This window comes from Camelus ferus, chromosome 35 (assembly GCF_009834535.1).
Source record: "Camelus ferus isolate YT-003-E chromosome 35, BCGSAC_Cfer_1.0, whole genome shotgun sequence".
NCBI lineage: Eukaryota > Metazoa > Chordata > Mammalia > Artiodactyla > Camelidae > Camelus > Camelus ferus.
In genome coordinates this window covers 16,451,736-16,472,238 of record NC_045730.1, presented here as the reverse complement: position 1 = coordinate 16,472,238, position 20,503 = coordinate 16,451,736, and the positions used below count along the sequence as shown (strand labels likewise).

Here is a 20,503-nt window from a genome sequence, read left to right as displayed (position 1 = left end):
TGGTCTGTGTTGTTCATTCTTCTGTCTGCACTGTCTGAACAGGGTTTAGCTCAGATTAGGTGTCAGGTGTCAGACACTCTTTGCGGAGGAAATAAATAGATGAGTTAATGAGTGTAACACAATAATTAAATTCTCTCACCTGTTTACTCTATTCAAAACATACACAGTTGCTATAGACTGAATGTTTGCATCCCTTACCTCCCCCAAATTCAGATACTGAAACCTAACCCCCAACATGATGGTATTAGGACGTGGGGCCTTCAGAAGGTGATCAGACTACCAAGATGGAAGCTTCATGAATGTGATCAGTGTCCTTACAAAAGAGACTCCAGAGAGCTCTCCAGCCCTCCTTCCACCATGGGAGGACACAGTGAGAAGACGGCTGTGAACCAGGAAGCAGGCTCTCACCAGACATGAATCTGCCTAGCCTTTGTGCTTGGGCTTCCCAGACTCCAGAACTGTGAGAGAGAAACGTTTGTTGCTTTAGCCATTCTACGGAATTTTCATTACAGTAGTCCAAATGGACGAAGACATGGGTGTTAGATGCAAAATACTCTCTGCAGAGGAAATGAATGCTTCATTTAACTGTGTCAGGCAATAACTCAATTTTTCTACCTCTTTTCTCTATTCCAAACACATGTGGTAAAATTCTTACTCCTGGTGTGGCGTTCTGTGGAACTCAGAGGACATTCATCATTTATATGCTAAGTTCTGAGGTTCAAGATTGCAGAACTAGGTGGTATTGGGGATGAGAAGTTACAGAAAGTCCAAACTTAACAGTGTTTAAAGAGCTTCTAATGATAAAGATATAGCACAAAAAGGCAGAGGAGAAGTCTTGCCAGATCTTCATTAAACTATTCATTTTCACCACTTGGGAATAGTTGCTCAAAATTTACAATTCCACCCATCTTCACTATCATCCTGGCCTTAGATCTCTATATTTATCACAAGAGTACCATGAGAGACATTGTTCAGTGCTTTGTTGAAAATTGCAGACTGATGGAGAGACTAAAGCCCCAGTTGGAGGGTGGAAATGTCAAAAATCCTTTGTGTTCGTTAAAAATCTCTATTTATCAAAACTTCTTGACAAATATATTAGTCCTAATTTATATGTCTAGTCAAGAGTTTAGCATTTCAGGATCTTAAACCTGGACCCTTCCAGACCCAGTGGGCCAGATTCAAATGTGAGGCTCACTATGAGCTCAGTAACCTGCGGTGGTGTTTAGGAGAGAAAATTGGTTGCCCAGAGGAACTAACTCAGCTCACCACTGGCTCCCTTAGACAGCAGTACCACAATCATTATTTTAAGAAATGTGACACATTTCCACAGGTCACACAACCCAGGAAAATGGAGGGTAGTGAGTGAATAGTGACCTCACAGCAGCCTGTTTTCAGGCAACTGATCTACTGATAAGGCCTCAGCCAATGACAGTGAGTCAGGAGCAAGACCTAGCCCAGGGCTAAGGGTCCAGAACCAGACAGCTTGTCAACTACCATATAATGCTGCGATTGGAGAGGGTTCCAGTCACAGTGAGGATGAGAGGCAGAGCCCAGGCCCGTTGACTCTGATGGATATGTGGAATCTGTGAGAAGACTGTGTCCTCCCAGAACTTACCACCAGACATGCTACATACAGGACTGCAATATAAGAGGATTGCTCTCAGATTTCAGCACTTAGTGGGATTTTGGCTTATAAGGAGCATATTCTGCCTTTACATCACTTATCATTATCTGAAATCATGATGGACATTCACTTGTTTGTTAATTAACTGTTGCTCCCCCAACTACCTCCCCTGTACCATGGCATCAGAGCTGGGATCTTGTCCTTCTGGTACATGGTTACAGTCCCAGTGCTCAGACAAGTTTCCAGCACATAGTAGGTGGTTGGCAAATATTTCATGAATGAATAAGTGGTATGAATATTACAATATTCTGTTAGTACAGTAACATTCATTATTTGATATTAAAGTACCCTACCTGTTCACCAGTGAAGTTCTGAATAAAGGTCATATCTGTAGAGTTAATGATTGAAACCTGAAATCATAGAAATTAAATACGTTACATCATTTAGTATAGAATTGGAGAACTTCTTAAAAAGTATAACTTAAATCATTTAAAAATTTCTGTGAAGAGTGATAAATGGTTAGCTATATGAAAAAATATATATAAGCCCATAAGAATCATCTTTTTAAAAATTCAATTGAAATTTTTGTTTATAGTTAAGATTTGGATCCTTTCAGACACTGTGCATGCTTACTGATCTGCAGTACAGAAATAAAAATTGAATTCAAGAACTCTGAGAACAACTAACCTGATGGTCAGTTAATTGATCTAATCAAAATTTTAGTCTAAATTTAATTTGTATGCATATGCTCCTATAAGAAATTGATAATTGTGGCTTTGTGCAAAAAAAAAAAAAAAAAGAAATTTTAAGTGTTATCCAACTAGCAAAAATATTCCTTTTAAATCCTATCCAGCCAACCTAAAATCTATAGATAATTACAAATTTACCAGACTTTAAAAATATTATTTAAAATATAAGTTTTTATTTTTATAAGGTTGCTTTATTTTCCTTTCCTATTTTTACAGTAACTAGTTATAGCGAGTTTGAATAATATCCCTCCAAAATTCATGTCTGCCTAGAACTTCAGAAGGTGACCTTATTTAGAAATAGAGTCTCTGTAGATTTGAAGTTAAGGATCTTGAAATGAAATCATCCTGGATTTAGGGGGCCTTTGTCCAGTGACTGGTGTCTTCATAGCAAGAGCGGAGGAGACACACAGACACAGAGGGAAGAAAGCCATATGGAGACTGAGGCAGAGATTGACACGATGCTGCCACAGCCAAGGGAAGGCAGGGAACCCCTGCAGCTGGAAGAGACAGAAAGAGCCTCCCCTCCATGTGCATTGTAGGGAGTATAACCCCACCAACGACACTTGCACTTCAGACTTCTGGCCTCTTGAACTGTGAGAGAACAAATTTATGTTGTTTGAAGCCACCCAGTTTGTCATAATTTTTTATGAGATCCCCTGCAAACGAATATACAACTGAAATAACAATTGACTTTATTATTTCTACCATATGAGACATATTAAAATGCTGTTCATATCAACAATGGGAGACTCTGAAATTATTCCCAGATTATGCACAAGGATAGGGCTAGACTCATGGGGATGAGACCTGGGCAGTCACACTCAGATGAGCCCTGCCCCTTAACAGCCCGGCTGTCACTGTCCTGAAATCATCAATTTTGAACAAGGGCCGAGGCATTTTCGCTTTACACTGGGTCACACCAGTTATGTTGTTGATCCTGCACACAGAGTAGACAACAATCTAGCCTCCCTTTGAGTAAGCAAGCAAGTGCGGATCAGTAGTGCTTATGATTACAGGGCATTTTAAAAGATTAAAAAGTTGTATGAAACAAAATGTTTCTTTGCATATATAAAGAAAAAAATCCTGGAGTGCATTCTTAGTACTCACATATCCAAAATTCTGTGCTCCTCTTGGAACTCCAGCAACCAATTCTGTGATGAAAATAGAAATTTAGAAGGTGAATTACACAGATACTCAAAAGCTCTACAACAAAGCGGTTAAGAATGGCTCTTTTTAATGAGTAACTGTCATGTACCATGTAGAGAGCTGGAAGTCTGAGGTCTCAGTTTTGCATTGGCTTTTGTTTCTGCTACAAACAAATGAAAACAGAAGACCAAAAGCCTTACTTTGAGTTTTACCCATCTCCATCACCAGCCTCCATGTGTTTCTGTCTCTAGAACACAAGCCTGGCTTCTCAGATCTGCATATGGCTTGTAGGTTAAACTTCTTACTCTGATTTCTCCAGCTTTCACTGTCTTTCGTACTGGTGTACAAAGTAAAAATTCCTGTCCAACTAAAGTGTTAAAATAATTTCTGTTACCTAAGGAAAGGCCACATATCATAAATGAGTAAGTCTGGCCCCCAAGAACAGAATTATAGGACAACCTGGCAGCCGAGGGTACACTGGGAAGGAGGCTTCAATAACCCAGGTAGAAGAACCAACTCTGGTGAAAGGGGGCAGCATATTCTAATGCACAGTGACATGGCTCTAGATTCAGGTATATGGGTCCGCCATATACCTGACATCAACCATTGAACCTAATTTTTTTCCACCTGCAATATAGATGGGAGTTGGAATTGCCTGATTATCAAAGATCTTTCCAGCTCTCATTTCTACATATCTAAAGTATCCTTTGATTCATTGGGATTAAATTTTTATTTTGATTTAGAAAGAGGGGGACTGGAAAAGAGCCTCCCTTCTACTCAAATTTCCCTTCTCCTAAACCTGCTCCTAAAGGTACAGCACAAATTCTAGCATTAATTCTATCTGATGTACTGAATTTTAGCAGGGTTGAGTGCTCATGCTGTTAGAGCATTAACAATCAGAGAAGACTCATTTGGAGTTAGACACTGGACTTTTTGGTAGTAAATTCACTCATTCAATCAATATTCATAGGCAACCGCAGGCTACAGCAGGGAACAAAGATAAAATTCCCTGCTCTCATGCAACTTATACTTTAGTTGGAAGAGGCAATCAGTTTGAAAAATGGAGTCAATTAAAGGATATGTTAGAAGGGGATGAGTATAATGTAGAAACACTAAGCAGTAAAATGGTGCTAGGTGTGTTAGAGTCAGAATGTGGAAGTAATCGTGATTAATTAGTGTGGCCATGGAAGGCCTTGACAAGAAGATGACATGTTAGCAAAGACTGAAGAAAGTGAGACAATAAATATGATGGAGATCTGGGAGAAGTATGTTCTAGTCAGAAGGGACAGCAAGTGCAAAGGTCCTGAGGTAAAAGTGTGTCTGGAGAATTCCAAGAACAGCAAGGAGGGCAGGGTGGCTGGAGTAGAGGGACTGGAGGATGGTGAAGGACTAGGAGATGAGGTCAAAGTAAATAGGGGTCTCATAAACAGAGTCTTAAAGGTCATTGTGAAGATTCGGATTTTAGGCTGAATCAGCTGGGAAGTCATTGGGAACAAAGAAGTTATACAATCTGATTTCTGTTTCTAAAGGACCACTTTGGCTGCTGGATTTCGGGTAGACTACAAGAGGGCAAAGATGAAAACAGGGAGACCAGTTAGGAAGCTATTGCAATCATGTGGATGGGGACTTGGATCCGAGTAGAAGCTGTGGAGGAGATGAGAAGTAGTCCGATTCTGGTTGTATTTTGTGCTTAGTTAGCTGGATTTGCTCATGGATTGGATATGGATGGGGAATGAGAGCAAGAGCAACATCCAAGGTTGACTTGCAAGGTTATATTTCTTGAGCAACTGGGAAGTTGGCATTGCCACCTACTGAGATGGAGATGATGGAGGGTAGTAAAGCATGTCTAAGTGGAAAGATCAGGTGTTCAGCTATAAATGCATTAAGTTTGGGATAGCCATTCAAATGGAGATGTTGAGTGTTGAGTAGAGATTCTAGATCTTACACTGCATTCCAGGTTCATGTATGGATGGTTAGTAGGGGCACCTCAAAACAGACCACAGTCAGATACAGTGGAGTTGCCTGATTTGGGGAACAGATTTGTCAATCAGGAAAGATTAAGGGGGATTATGCCATTTGAGATACATGGTAACCATGGCCTCTCCCATCCCACAAATATTCAGAATTTCATTGAAAAAAGAAATTAACCATCACAATCAGTAACTTTGGAGCCTGCAGTCTCATATGGCTACAGCACTAAGGAGGAATTGCATGTAATGTTGATTAAAAGTTTCAGGAAAAATCACATTCACAAAAGGACTTTTTAGGTCACTTTACCTTTTCCCCATGTTTTATAGATGACTTAATGTCAACAATGTCTCTCACCTTGCTGAGAGTCCCCAGTAAATTCCCCAGCAGCAACTGAATATCCTGTTTTGAAGAAAAGAAACAAACTAATCACATGTTTGAAGGTTTTACAAATGATCTATTATCTATATATGGAAATATGAAAGAACTACCACAGTACTGCTTTGTGCCAAATTGTAACATAAAAGTTTAGAGTTTCATAAAGAAAAATTAATCAAACCAAGATTCAGACTAAATCTTGCAAGCATAGTAGATCTGCTATTTCTGGGCATGGTAACACGATTAGATTCTGAGGTCTCTTTTATTTGTTTATTTTTTAATTGAAATATAGTCATTTTACAATGTTGTGTTGATTTCTAGTGAGTCAGTTATACATACATATGTATTCTTTTTCATGTTCTTTTTCATTATAGGCCATTACAAGATATTGAATAGAGTTCCCTGTGCTCTGCATCTGCTTTATATATAGGAGTTAGTATCTGCAAATCTCAGACTCCCAATTTATCCCTTCCTACCTTCTTCCCTCCTTGGTAACCATAAGTTTGTTTTCTGTGTCTGTGAGTCTGTTTCTGTTTTGTAAATAAGCTTATTTGTGTCATCTTTTTACATTTTACATACAAGTGATACCATATGGTATTTCTCCTTCTGGCTTATTTCACTTAGTATGACAATCTCCAGGTCCAACCACATTGCTGAAAATGGCATTATTGTATTCTCTAGGGTCCCTTTTAAAAGCAGGATTGCTTCATCACCCACCGTGATGTGTGAATGGTGGCGGCTGCATTTTAAGAGTCACTGATTCATCATAATCAGACATGATCACTCTGAAAAGTATTTCTTGTGTCAGGTTTTGCTTTTTGTGATCACCAAAAAGGCCTACTTCCTAATACCTTTCATGATGATTTCCCTCAAATTTCACTTAGCTCTAACATGAGGTGAGGTGAGAAAAGATAACTACAACTTTTGAAAGTTCATCAAGTAATCAAAATGCCAATAGGATTCCAAAGTTGGGAAGTAATAGTAGTAAAATGGCCTTGTGTGGTTTGCACATAAAAAAAATTTGAGAACATTCCAGCAACTCGAAAGTCTCTTGCTTTTGCTCTAGAAACTGGAAACGTCCACTATCGTGTTGCCTATACAGTAGTGGGCATCCCCACTAATACACAGTGTCAACAGCTGGCAAAATATTTTATGTGCAAGAGATTATCATGGAGCCTATAAAATAGCTATCAGTCTATGCAGATTATATAGTATGGCTGAGCCCAAAGAAAAGAAAAGAAAGATAAGAGTCCAAGCTAAGTTTTAAGAAAAGAAAATTTACATAAGGTACCCCAAATGATCAGATAAGTGAGGAATAAAATTTCCCTCTACATTTAATATGTCTTTTGAAAAACCACAAAGGTGTTGAGCAATGGCTCTCACCCAGGTAACTATCGTCGTAGGAAGCTGGAGCCACTTCTGTCTGTTTTTCATGAGCCAATTTCCTTAGGATATCCTTGAATGAGTAATTTGCAATGATATCTGCAATACTGGCAGTGATCACCTGACCTGTGTTGAAACAAATGAATATGGTAACAATGAATACAAGAGGCAGACCCTCCCTCTGCAAACACAGGGCGTCTGAACAACACATACTCCCTTGAGAATGAGCTTGCTTGCACTACTGACAACAATGGGATTGCTTGCACTTCTGACAACAATTTTTATTGCCTGGTACTAGAACTGCAAGGCAGAGTTGCTGACAGCTGGTCAGAGCTTTCCATCCTGATAGAAGAACCAAAGATGAACTATGTAAGTTTTTTCATGTAACATTTATTTGTTTCTGGGTTTTTTAATTGAAGTATAGTTGGTTTACAATATCATGTTAGTTTCAGGCATACAGCATAGTGACTCAGTATTTTTGCAGATTCTACTCCATTTTAGGTCATTACAAGATAATGGATACAATTTCCTATACTACACAGTAGGTCCTTTTTTTGTTATCTATTTGATATATAGTAGTTTGCATCCATTAATCCAAAAGCCCTTAATTTTATCTGTTTTCCTGTTGCCTTCACCTTACATACTCCCTCATCCTCTAAATGATAAACGTATCTAAGAGTGAAGACACCTGAACATTTATGTGATTACATTTTTAATTAATCTAGCTAGAAGAATATTCTAGCTAGAAGAAACATCATCTAGCTTTGAGGTCATCTAGGCAAAATGTATCTTCTTACAGATGGAGAGACTGTGGCCCAAAAAGCTTGCATGGATTCCCTAAGGTCAGGTGGTTTTGTTATTGAGATATTCAGCATTACGACAAGGGTCCCTTTGTCATTCTAATTCTAGGGTTTTTGTGTTCACTCAAAGTGCAGATGTATTAAATCTAAATCACTTACTCAGTTAACAGATTGTAAACATACCAGCTAAACTGAAGGTAGGAATTACCTAATCTCTGAGCCATTCACATTTAATGTTAAAATATATACATAAAGCATACAATTGTGACAATGGGAAGCAGCAAGGCCCAGCAAGATCCAAAATTGTAGCAAAAAGGGAATCCGTGGCCACCAACATTGATATGATAAGAACATTGGCTAGTCTCCCCCAAATAAAATCACTATCAGAAGCCTTGAAATATGATTGTAGTGAGATGGACGTGAATACAAAAGATGGCCAGCTGTGTTCCAGCACAATTTTTATGCATTTTCTATGCATTCTCATTTTTATTTTGCACAGCTAAGGGGAAAGTGTGATCTCATGCTCTTCGGGAGAAAATTGGAAGAATGCTTTCAAGAGACTAACATTTAATATCAATTTTAAAGCCAAATTATTCCTTGGGAATTCCCACATAAATCCCACAGTCTTTCTGTCTGAAGTTCAAAAAGAATAAAACTGTCAAACCAGGCCATAAATATCTCCAAGTGACCGTGCCTGAAATAACTGTTCTTATATTAAGACAATCATATTCATACTCGGCATTTCTAAACAATGTGTGTAGGATTTGCCAATTTTCTCTGGGTTAAAGCTAAATAGCCCGCACTCTCCTCCCACATACACACTGCCTTTGCTTGTTTCCTTAAGCTGCTTTTACAAATATTACAATCTTAAAACTGAATAAAATTTAAATTATTGATCTCAAACAAATCTTCCTCTATCCCCTCGATAAGGTTAATTTTCAGCATATCATCTGTATCAGGCATTTTTTTCAACTTAAGGAAAGAATTATGTGGAATTAATTGAGTTTGAACAAAATCTTTTTAAATGCAGATAATTTTTATTTTATATCCATCCACTGCATAAAATATATTGTTTTCCAGTATGCAAAATAATGGTTATAAATTGAAATGTTAATTATTTGATGTTCATAGCTGTATAGGTATGAATTAAGCTTAACAATACTTTCATGTAAAATTTTATCATAAATCCATCTGTCCTGCATCATTCCCACTGGTTTTTTAAATATGGTCAGGTCTCTTCCATTAAAAAAATAACCATTATTCAACTATTCACCTCTCTCATATTCTACTCTATCTTTACTCTAAACTTTACAGCCAAAATTAAGTCTGTATTCTTGGTAATCTCTCTTTGGGCATCCCATCCACATCCATGGCTTCAGTTGTCACCTCTGTGCTAGTTTTTATTTTAGCCTAGTTATCTTTGAGTTTAAGCCCATACATCTAAACACATCTGTGAAAAAACTTGGATATCTCAAACATGTTCATACTCAATATAACCAAAAGCAAACTCATCATCTTCCTCCCCTAACTCACGCCAAAGGCCTTCTTTTCTAGTGTTCTCCATCTCAGGGACTGGGATCCACCTACTACCATTCAGTTACAAAAGTCAGAAACATATCCTTGACGTCCTCCCTATGCTCACCCACATACATCCAATCCATCATCCAGGCTGTTTATTTTGCTTCCAAATTCTGTCTCAGATTCCTCCCATTTTTCAGTCTGTACCGTCACCAACTCTGAGAAGCAAGTCTCCTCATCTGAACCTTAGAGTTAGTCTACTTTACAAACTCATCACTAGCTTATAACCTTGTAACAAATTTGCTGATACTTCACTTGGGCCAACCTCCAATCCATCTTCCATACTGCAGCCAGAATGATCATTGCAAAACACAAATCTGATCATAGCATCCCATGCTTAAAATTCTCCAGTGGTTTCCCATTTTTCTCAGAACAAACAACACATTCTTACTCTACCTCAAATAATTCATTAAAACTCCAACCCTCTACCAGGGATTTCTCCTTGTCTTTTGGGATAAAGACAAACCCCTTACCTTGGGCTGCAAGCCTTGCCTGGTGAGTGGGGCTCCTCCCTCCCACTCAGCAGCTCTTGGCTCCAGTTGCCCGGCTTCCCTCCATTCCCAGACCCCCGCACTCCTTTGTGCCATAGAACGTTTTCACACAGTTGCTCCTCTCTCTGCCTATGACTTAAGGTTACCGTCTACTCAAGGTTCAGATCTCAGTTCAGGGCTGCTTACTTCCAAACCGGTTGACCTCAGGCTTGCTGCTGGCTTATGCAACACTTTTCTAAGAAGTAGAGGAAGTCATCCTTTCTGGGCAGACACCTGGGTTCAGTGCGCCTTAAGCAGAGCACAGGTTGCATTTCATCTCCCTGTCAGCCACCGTTCAGAGAACAACACACATTTGCACAGGGCCACCCTGGAGAAGCCTCCTCTTGTGGCCCCCTCTTGACGTCCCTTTCCTTGCTAGTGAGTATCATGCCTGGAGTTTCTCAAGTGCTTGTGTGAGTATTCCACTAATGCCTGCGTCTTGCCTGAGATAATGACCTCTACGGGTTACTCACCATTGTATCCTCAGCATCTCACATAAAGTCTCACATGGCCTCAATCAGCATTTGATGACTAAAGGAATTAAGTTGCCACAGTATTTTAAAATATCATTTATAAAACAAAGCACAAACTGAAATGATGCTTCCTTCACTGGAGAAGATATAAATGTGGATATAAAATTAATGCAGTAAAAAGTCAACATCTGATGTTCTGTTTCATCTCCTTGTTGGCAACAACCAATGAGCACTTCTTCTCCGCTAACAAAACATACCTTGCCAATAAAAACTTCCAGGTCCTCCTACTATAAGGTCTCCATTCTACAAAACAGAAACAGCAACAATTAGAAAAGAAAAACTGAGGTTTTTTTTCTTAAGGGTGATAAATCATTATTAGCATTGCTCTTACAATTTGTTATACATAAAAAAATAAATTTTAAAACAGGCTCTTATATCTGAGTCATGCAAGTCATTTTCTTTCCTTTTATTGGTTTCAGTTATTTATCATATTAAATACTTTTAGTTTGATTCAATTAGATAAGTTAAATTCTCTCCCCTGATAAAAAGTAAATTCAGTTCTTTGGCACTGCCTCAAGTAAGCAAAATATCTACATGTTTAATGCTATGCAATTCAGCAGGCATGGTCTTTTGAGCCTTGGTAATAAAAAGAAAATTTGGTTCCTATTTATTTCAAGGCCACAATAATGCCTATTTTTTCTATACATCTGTAAACCTACTCTTCCCAGGAGAGAGAGCAAAAGCTCCAGACTAGAAAATAGAAATTTTCTTTTTACTTACAACCCCAACTTACATATCTTGCATCCTTAACTTTCAGTAGAGAGAAAAAAAAGGGAGAGTAAAATTTCAGATGTTGATTAAATTTTTATTATTTCTAAAACCATGGAATCTTTGCCTCCTATATTCTTATTAGATATCTGTTTTTAATTTTGTAAAAGAATATGTGAATTTTAACACTAATGTTTAATCAGTCAATTGCAGCTAAGAGACAATAATTTATAGATTCTTGTGATCTTTTTCAGAAGCATATTTCTTTACTGATTTTTTTTTTTTTGGATTTTCATTTAAAAATGAAGAAAGACTGTTGCTTTCCATCTGAATAATTCTTTGCTGTTTAATAGGTTGTCATGTGCATAGATTACTTTATTATTGAAAATAAATAGCAAACAAAAAAAATTGAAAGAAGTTGCCAAAACAGGCTAGGTATGTACCTGAAGATTCTTTTGCTGTTGTTGGTTATTGGGGGTGGGAGTGAGAGTCAGAGGTAGAAGTAAAAAATAAATAAATAAAATAAAATAATTATTAGAAGCTACAAGATCAAAAAAATTCACCTTATAAAAATCCAGACTAAATCCTGCTTGGCAGTAACCCTGGCCTTCAGGATCAGCATTGCCTGAAAGGATCAAAATACATAAATGTTATAATGTCATCATTCCCAAGATATATTTTAACAGCCAATTCACAAAATTCTGTTGTTTTTCTCTATATAGACTTCCAAATTTAAAATGATCAAACTGAATTCCAAGTAATTTCTTAAACATATTTCAATCTGTTATCTTGTCCCAAAAAGCACTAGGATTGTATAGTAAGATCAGGGGGAATAATGTTCCCTGGAGTTATTATATTGGGTTTTACAGCCCATGTTTGTTTGAAGAAACAAAACCTCCACCTCTCAACTGTGTTCCCAGTTCCCCAAGTGGCAGGAACGTATTTCGGTGGCACCCTCGTGTTCTGAGTGAAGCAATGCCTTGAGAAAGAGAGCGCTCAACTTGGTCCCCTGGGTGGATACTTTCTGCTGGAGGCACCGACAATGGTTTCGATTTTCATGATCTCTCATAGGAAATTAACTTTAAATTATTCAGTTATCATTAGGTAAATCTGGATATTGCATTTCTGGTCACAATGCATCTCACAGGGGCACAAGTTTTCACAGAAGAGGAAACTCTCTAGCAGTGGCTTATTTTATATTCTGTGCAATGTAATTCACTACCTGAATATCCAATAGAACTTTGTTACACAGTGTTTTAAACCATAGCAGGTCAGCATGTAGATCCCCACCCAGGAGATGAGGATCCCCTGATATCAGGATGAGGAATGTACTGCTTGTCACTTGCACTTTAAAGGACTATCTACAACTTCTAAAGGGCTTACATTAAACCCGAAATGTAGTTCAGCAGAGGGACTCTCAAGTATTATCTAGTTAGATCCAAACATGCAAATCATGTAAAACATCCAAACATGCAAAACATCATTACAGGAAGAATTTACAGGCTTTCCTATTCCAGAAGCTTTTTGAAATAGATCTAGGCTTTCCAGCTTTTCCTAGAATGCCTTCTGTTTTTCCTTTTCTTTGGTTAGTCCTTAGCTAATTTTAGCTCTGCCATCAGCCATTCTTTCCAGATGCTCCCTTTATGTCTTAAAATAGTTTTTTTAAACTCATATACTGTATTTTTGCGATGTTTTGTTTTTAATTCAAATGTCACTTAATGCTTTGTATGTTTTTTATTTACTAAGTTCTTTTTGTTTAGCTTTATTGAGGTATACTTAATATTATTTTTTAAATTGTACACTTTAATGTGTACATTTTGATGAGTTTAGACATATGCATAAACACAAGACACCGTCACCACGATCAAGGGAATAAACATATCCATCACTTCCAAAAGAATTCTTGTGTTGCCCCCCCAACCAAATATTGCTTTTTTGTTTGTTGTTTGTGTGTGTGTGTGTGTGTGTGTGTGTGTAGTGAAAACACTTAACATGAGCTCTACCTTCTTAACAAATTTTTAAGTGCACAATATCTTACAATGTATTTTATTCTATGATGTATTTTGTGGTTTATAATTATGAATGCTATAAAGTGGCCTAAAATCTCATCTGTATAACCTAAAACATCCAGGTACCATTTTTCTAAAAGTTCATATATTTAAATATTTGTATGCATACAGAAATATATTTGAATACATGATATGATTATGTAAACAAACATGGGTAATCTTGACTATAAAAAATGTATCTTTAATTCACTTTTTATAAGTCCTTTTTAAAATCAACTTTGGCTTTTTATTTTTAAGACTATAAATTATTCAGAAAGGAAGAAACATGACTGTTCTTTGAAATCATTTTGCTTCACACTGGGAAACTGAAAAAAATTAAGAGAAAATAGTAGTTTTTCCTAAAAGTCATTGAGAAAATAATCAACTTCACATGTTTATGTTTATGCTATAATAGAATGTGATGTTATTTCCTTTACAAAGTAAGTTTTCCTCCTAAAATTATAGTTTATGAAAGCTAAAGGAATCTTTCTTCCCATAACTTCAGAGCACCTGTGAACTTTACAATTATGTCCCAGAGCAAACTCAGGAATCCAGGGAACCGTGCTTCTGTTTGTTGGCTTCCAAAGGAGAATGGAAGGGTGTGTGTAAACCATCCCCAAGTGAATTATGAATGACCGTAAGAACTACAGGCATGCCATGAATATGAATGAGCAGATTACCACCCAAATCACTCAAAGTGTCAGTGGACGGGCTTCATGGTGTGAACTGAACATGAGAGTCTTCTTGAAATTCTCTTTTGAAAATGATATTCCTGTTCTGTGATATTGACCATATGTTCATGAACAAGCTGGCTTTGTGTTAATGAACTGTGAACTCCTTAGGGATGACAGGAAATCTGCTCCTTGGGTGCATTTGAGGAGGAAGTACTCCCAGTAAGAGGGAGACCATGAGGATGTGAACACTAGAGATGGCTACTAGAGTGGGAGGAATTCCTGGCCATTTGTTTAGCTATTGTGCAACTCAGCCTAAACTCCGCTTTCACCTGTGAATGAAAATACTGCAACCATATCAGTAAGCAAAGAATGCTGAAACCAAATTCTCAGCGGCTGCCGCCACCCCCCAGTGAGGACAGGCCAGCATCCCAGCCTCTGCAGCCACTCACAATGGTGCACTGTGAGGGGACTCAGAATAAGAACAGACAGGATACTGGCCCTAGATAGCCAGGTGCTTGTCAAAGGAATGAATTCAGTGAGCCCAAATGTTTGCTTCCTCCCATATATAGAAAAGCACTAGATTCTTTAACTTAAGATGCCTGATTTCCTTTAGATAACAAGCAATCTTTTATTGTTCCAACTACCTGGTCTTTGTTGCAAAGCCCCTATATATCCTAGCTCCTCCCCTACCCCTTCGGAGCAGTCCCTCAGAGTGATCTGAGAGGCTGCCATCCCGGCTCAAGTCCTCCCACCAAATAAAACATAACTCTTAACTTTTAGGCTGCACATTTATTTCAGTTGACACACATTTGTCAACCTATTCTTTTATTTAGGAAAGGAAACACTAAATAAATTGACAATATAGTGTACCCATGTAACTCAAAATGTAAGCATACTATAATTTATATTTTTAGATAATGGTTCAAACTGACACTGTGAGTTTGTGTTTGTTTTAAGATTCTGCATATAAGTGAGAGCTTACAGAGTATTTTTCCTGTATCTGATTTATTTCAGTTAGCATAATGCCCTCAAGAACCATCCATGTTGTCTCAAGTGGCAAGATTTCATTCTTTTTATGGCTGAATAATATTCCATTGTGTATGTATCTATATCCATATCCATATTTACATCTATACCACATTTCCTTTATCTGGTCATCCATCAGTGCATGCTTAGGTTATTTCCATGTCTTGGCTATTATAAACAATGCTGCAATGAACATGGGGTGTAGATATCTTTCCAAGATAGTGATTTCATTTCTTTTGCATAAATACCCACAACTGGGATTACTGGATCTGAACCTAATTGCTTACATGTATGCTGTCTCCCTCCTGCACTAGAATCTAAGTTTTTTGAAAACAGAGGTTTGCTTTCTCTTGTTCTGTGCTTTATTCCCTAAACACAGAATAATTAGTGCTCAGTGTGTTCAATAAACATGTGCTGAATGAATATATAATTGAGCCTCATTATTGACAAGGAACACTTGTTTTGAAGCCATTTAAAGCAAAATTCTGAATTGACAGACTAGTCATTCAGCTGACATTTGTTAAGATGTGAAGAAGTGGCTGATTTATTTCAGCACTTTAAAACAGAAAGATATAATCTCCTTGACAAGATCCTCAACCAAAACCAAGAGATTTGGCTGTTTAACTCCCAGCCCTTTAGATTTCTAATCTCAGAACATCTTTAGGAACCCTCTAATATCACTCATCCATTCTTTATCCCCATTGTTTGATTTCTGATACTTACTCATTGTCTGGCCTAAATTAATCTTGAAATTTAAAAATATTCACATGAAACAGGGAAACTTTAGAGGTTTGAGAATCTAATTTAAGTTTTTAAAAATCAATATTCTGAAATCAGTCACTAGAATTTTCTTTCTAACACCATTTCTTTCTCCAACATAGTCTCGTGAATGATCAAGACTAAGGATGAAAAATCCATCAGTTTCTTGCTTGCAAATACCCACGATCAACATGACACACAGAGAACTGGGAAAATTGCCAAAAGGACTTTGAATAGAGCAGTCAATAGTGCTGTCCCAAAGTCCTTGAGTCTTCCCCCAAAAAGGAAGTGATTAAATAGCAGTGCCCCCAAAGTGGCACTTACAGGCTTGTTTTAAAGGCTACGTCACTGGAAGATCCTTAGACCTGCCAGATGAGATGTGGACTACAAATGTACAGAATCTTTTTGAAAAATGGGATTAAGCACTTTAAGGAGAAAGGTATATCACACCAAAGAAAACAACAGTCACTGAGAACACAGGCTGGATGGGGCGCTCACATCCAACGTGCCTCCAGGTCCCATCGTGCCAACCTCATTCCTGCAATTAACTAGTCAAGTGGGCAGTCAGCATTCTCTAGATGCAGGGTGAATTTTGAATAGAGACTGAAAGTTTAAGGCCTAACATAAGGAACCAATCAAGTCAGCTGTAGGATATCTAAAAACAGAACTTCTCTAAAACACGGAAGAGGAGCTGCAGAATTCCCCGTCTTGGTCGCCAAGTCACAGCAAGTCATCCTGTAAGACCTTCAATCATCTTCACCCCTGTCGCTTTTTCCTTCTCAATGGTGTTTTAAGATTTCCTTGCCCTGTCTACAGCAGAAAAGCTCTTGAGCTATATTTCAGTTTTGAGAATAAAAATAACTTACTGTTCCGACAAGGCGAGTACTCAGCATATGCACTGAAATTCTGAATTGCTACGTAGCAGGTGCCAACTGGGTCCTTTTCTGGGGTTGGTTTAAGAGTCCTCCAGTGATATAAAGGAGCACAGGCCTGGGAAACATCAAAGACAGTGAACTTTTTTAATGTAAATCTCTTCTATGATGCTTTGATTTGACTCATCAGCTGTTACAGTTGAATTTGTAACAAATAATGCTAAATTATTAGGTGGCTTAACTGGCCTCCAGGATGCTAATGAGGACCTTGGTAGTCAGCACTAATTAAACTTCTGAAGGCCAGTTTTCAACATTAATGCACTGTAGGGTTGGAACAAATTAAGCATATACAAAGGAATGGGATTTTCCCCACAGGATTTTAAGTCAAGTAAAAGTGGCCTGGCAAAGTAAATATTTACTAAAAGCCAAGAACTCATATATTATTTTTTTTAATTGGACCTGCATAAAAGCAAATGAACATTGAAACAGGGAATGAAACAGTATGATGTCTTAAAATGAGAACTAGTTCCTTTCTTTGTCTAGTTGTTGCTTAAAGAAAAACAACTTTCAAATCACAAGATGCAGACAAGTTTGTAAACCTCTGTTTTGTGGATTCCCCCAGTTTATCACTGAGGGTATGTCTGAAAATTTTTTATTTTGTTTTACTTTTTTTTATTGAAGTATAGTCGGTTTACAATGTTGTGTCAGTTTCTGGTGTATAGTATAGTGGTTCAGCTACTATATACATGACAATTTTTTAAACAATAACCTACATTTGGACCTGCTACCTCCTTATCACCATAATTTTGTTTTTCATTTAATGGTTTTTATTCATGACAAAACAAAAATTAATTTAAACATTGGTAAGAAAAACATGCTTCTTGAATGAAATCCTCTGGTTGCTTCTTCAGAAGCTTGGATTCTAAGAAGACCATGATATTTGAAAGGATTGTCAAGTATCAAAGAGGGTATATGAAACCCTCTTTAAGGAAGTTAAATAACATTAAGTTTTCTAAGAGTGAGAGACAGTAAAAACAACGAAGTAGAAAACGTGGGTACCTTTTTGACTTCTGTTTTGCTAGCTTGAATCCTCTGTAGGTGAGTTTATCTGAATATTCAAACACTCATTTCTAAGAATGCAGAATTACAGATTTCTAGAAAATGGAACCACTAGCCCCTCTTCCAATTAGATGACATCACACTTAAAACAATGCCAGAAAAGGGGAGGTAGTTCCCAATTTTAAAGTCCTTTCATGATTCCAAACATGTCCTTAGTAATCAGTCTAACATGCAATGACTTCTGGTAAAGATAACTTATATTCTCAAGTGAGAAGGGTGCTTCTACAACTTAAGTTTTTTGAGGGCTTCATCTTTCTCTATAGTGGGAGGTCTTGGCCTAACTCATATAAGTTCCCTTAACTTAGGGCCCTATTACTGAACTGACAAGCTAGGTGGTTAAGACATTTAACATAAGGTGGAACAGTGGGAAGTAGGAGTCTGGACAGGGAAAGCATTACTTGTGTGGCTCAGTATAAGGCAACCTGTCTCACTTTCTATAGCACCACAGAAACTTTCAACGTCATCACAATTCTTTCCAGTCCTTACCTGCTGTCAGCCCTAAAAAGTTATCTTTTTTATACCTGCTCAGTTTCACACTGATGTGAAACATGATGACATGATAATATTTGGACTTTGACCCAAATCTTATGTGTACACATGATACCTGAATATTCAGAACGATCCTTCTGCTCACAGCATTCTGCAGTTCTAATAGCTGTCAGACAGGGTGGAATTTAGTTCCTTATTCTGCTGAGTTTAAGTGCTCAAAGCAAAAATAACCTTGAACGTACTTTATTATGTTTGTAAATGTACTTGAAATGTACTATTACCCTATTTTCTATCACATTAGTTTGAAAATGCAAGCATGCCCTCAAATTAACCATTTTATTATGAATGTGGTATGTTGTTTTATTTTCAACAATTCTGAAGGCACCTACAAATATTAAGTAAACACACAACAATGATGCTATAAATTTTCAAGACAATAAAAATCAATACAGTACCAAAAGATTTTTTTAACCCCAAATAGTTATTAGATGGAATTAGCTTTTGTATATATCATAAATCACTAAAGGATAAAAACATTTTTTACCAAGTGAAAACTATGTTGATGCAAATACAGTTCTACAGACAGCCTATTGTAAATTCTAGATTTGTAATTAAAGAGGGCTATTTATATTTTATACATTACCTATTTTCTTTCAAAAATCTCTTTCGGCGGTTAACCACAGACCAAAGAAAGCAAGACATTTCCTTTTGATACTTATTCTTATTAGATCGTAATTCAAACAGCTTTAAACAAATCCTAAGAGCCAAAGCTACTGCTTTAGTTTGTAAGGAAAGTAGAGCCAACAGTAAAAAAAAAAAAAAAAATCTAGATCAGCTTAATACAGTCATTTATTTCTCAATAAATTAGATATGTATTATCACTCAGAACCATAGAGAAGAGAATCATAAACTCATAGCACTTTAAAGCCTAAAGATCTATACTTGGGATGTAGAAATTTTACTTTAAAAGTATCACTGTACTCAGAGAGCCATGTAATTGATATATATATATATAATTGATACATATATATACACACACACATATATACACACACATGTATAATTTTTAATTTTTTTAAGTTTGGGGGGTAATTAGATTTATTTATTTTAATGGAGGTGGTGGGAATTGAACCCAGGACCTCCTGCATGCTAAGCACACACTCTACCACTCAGTTATACCCTCTTCCAGCAGTTATATTTTTAAAGAAAACTTTCCCATAGTTCTAAAGAGGGTCAGTGACATCACAGTAGATTAACTTTTAAAGAATCCTAGCAGTACTAATCCTATTTCTCTGGTCAAATTTTAATCAGCCCTTTAAACTAATCTTAAGCAATAAAATATTTACCTATTTCAGATTAAGCTTTTATTATCCTATCTTCCTTATTTGTTTTGAAATATTTAAAAAGGTCTAACCGATTTTCTGGAAGACAAGTTTAATTGCCTATAGCTTAAAAGAAGACGAAAATAGATTCTTTAATTTTAAGCACTAATTTTGGGGGGGGAGGAATGCTGATAAGCTCATCTTTGAAAATCTTTGTGTGATCATACATCAATGGATTTTTGTAGATACAAATTCTAAAACATTTCAGGGCACACATGATTCCAAAGCAACCCAACTAGCCCACGGCTGATACTTACCACCACTTTTCCTTTGTGAGCTTTCACTGTTGCTCCAAACCACTGATTCGATTTAAATTCTATAGGCTCCTTGGTTCCATTTACTCTGATCTTCCTGTTGTCTGACAAGGAGGACATGGATTGTTAACAATTTGTAAAACGCGGCAGCCAATATGTGATAATGAATTTACCCATTAAAACTGTTTGAAACACAATTTTCATACACATGGAGCATTTCTCTTTGACTAAGACTAAGCTAGAAAACTACCAATCAAGTGAAAATACATATTTGAACATGACATTTCACAACTTAAAAGAAGCATTCTTTAAAATAACTTATATTTTCAGGGGTAACTGTACTGTAAACTTGATATGGACTCTATGGGTCTTATAAATCTGCACTTTTATCTTTGATGTGCATCAGAGGAAAGACCAAACATTGATAACTCCTCTAAAGAATTCTGAATCTTTTCCGATAATGAAACGATTGAGAATCTCCCT

At 37.0% G+C, this 20,503-nt stretch overlaps 1 protein-coding gene across 1 annotated transcript in view; it reads right to left on the bottom strand.

The window, feature by feature from the left end:
* The window catches only part of ITGA8 (integrin subunit alpha 8), a 172,404-nt gene that overhangs the window by 131,905 nt on the left and 19,996 nt on the right, over nucleotides 1-20,503 (bottom strand). Inside the window, 8 exon segments of the mRNA XM_032474106.1 lie at nucleotides 1,978-2,034; nucleotides 3,481-3,524; nucleotides 5,845-5,889; nucleotides 7,249-7,374; nucleotides 10,887-10,932; nucleotides 11,961-12,022; nucleotides 16,771-16,894; nucleotides 20,024-20,124. Coding sequence (XP_032329997.1) covers nucleotides 1,978-2,034; nucleotides 3,481-3,524; nucleotides 5,845-5,889; nucleotides 7,249-7,374; nucleotides 10,887-10,932; nucleotides 11,961-12,022; nucleotides 16,771-16,894; nucleotides 20,024-20,124 — 605 coding nt within the window.